This window comes from Myotis lucifugus, unplaced genomic scaffold (assembly GCF_000147115.1).
Source record: "Myotis lucifugus unplaced genomic scaffold, Myoluc2.0 scaffold_1601, whole genome shotgun sequence".
Taxonomy (NCBI): domain Eukaryota; kingdom Metazoa; phylum Chordata; class Mammalia; order Chiroptera; family Vespertilionidae; genus Myotis; species Myotis lucifugus.
The window spans coordinates 41585-42141 of NW_005872649.1; the positions used below are offsets into that span (position 1 = coordinate 41585).

The 557-nt window shown below is 53.9% G+C and overlaps 1 protein-coding gene across 1 annotated transcript in view; it reads left to right on the top strand.

Moving 5' to 3' along the window:
• Positions 1–349, top strand: part of LOC102431881 (carcinoembryonic antigen-related cell adhesion molecule 1-like) — a 7550-nt gene extending 7201 nt beyond the window's left edge. The window contains exon 5 of the mRNA XM_023748642.1: positions 63–349. Coding sequence (XP_023604410.1) covers positions 63–349 — 287 coding nt within the window. The remainder of the gene's footprint in view (positions 1–62) is intronic.
• Positions 350–557: the final 208 nt, after the last annotated feature.

Consider the following 557-nt stretch of genomic DNA (forward strand, 5'->3'; position numbering starts at 1 on the left):
GGCTGACATCTCTGAGGAAAGGAGCCCACTCTCAGTCAGTCACCTCCTCTGTTTCTCCACAGAGCCCGTGGGGAAGCCCTCCATCCGAGCCAGCAATGCCACAGTCACAGAGCATAAGGACGCCGTGCTCCTGACCTGCCTCACAAATGACACAGGGATCTCCATCCAGTGGCTCTTCAAGAACCAGAGTCTCCTGCTCATGGACAGGATGAAGCTGTCCCAGGGCAACAGCACCCTCAACATAGACCCCGTCAGGAGGGAGGACGCTGGGGATTATCAGTGTGAGGTCTTCAACCTCGTCAGTTACGACATAAGTGAGCCCCTCAGGCTGGATGTGCAATGTAAGTGACTCTCCACCTCCCTCACTTGCTCTTTGTATATTTCACGGGCAGGGGGTGAGATGGATGAAAGCCTTCAGGAGGTGGGAGCCTCCTTCAGAGCCTATAGAGCACATGGGTAAGGACCCCAGAATTAGACTAATCTCATCTTTGTCTCGGTTCTATGAGTATAAACTGTCTGACCACGGGGAAGGCTCTCACCCACCTGAGCCTCATTTT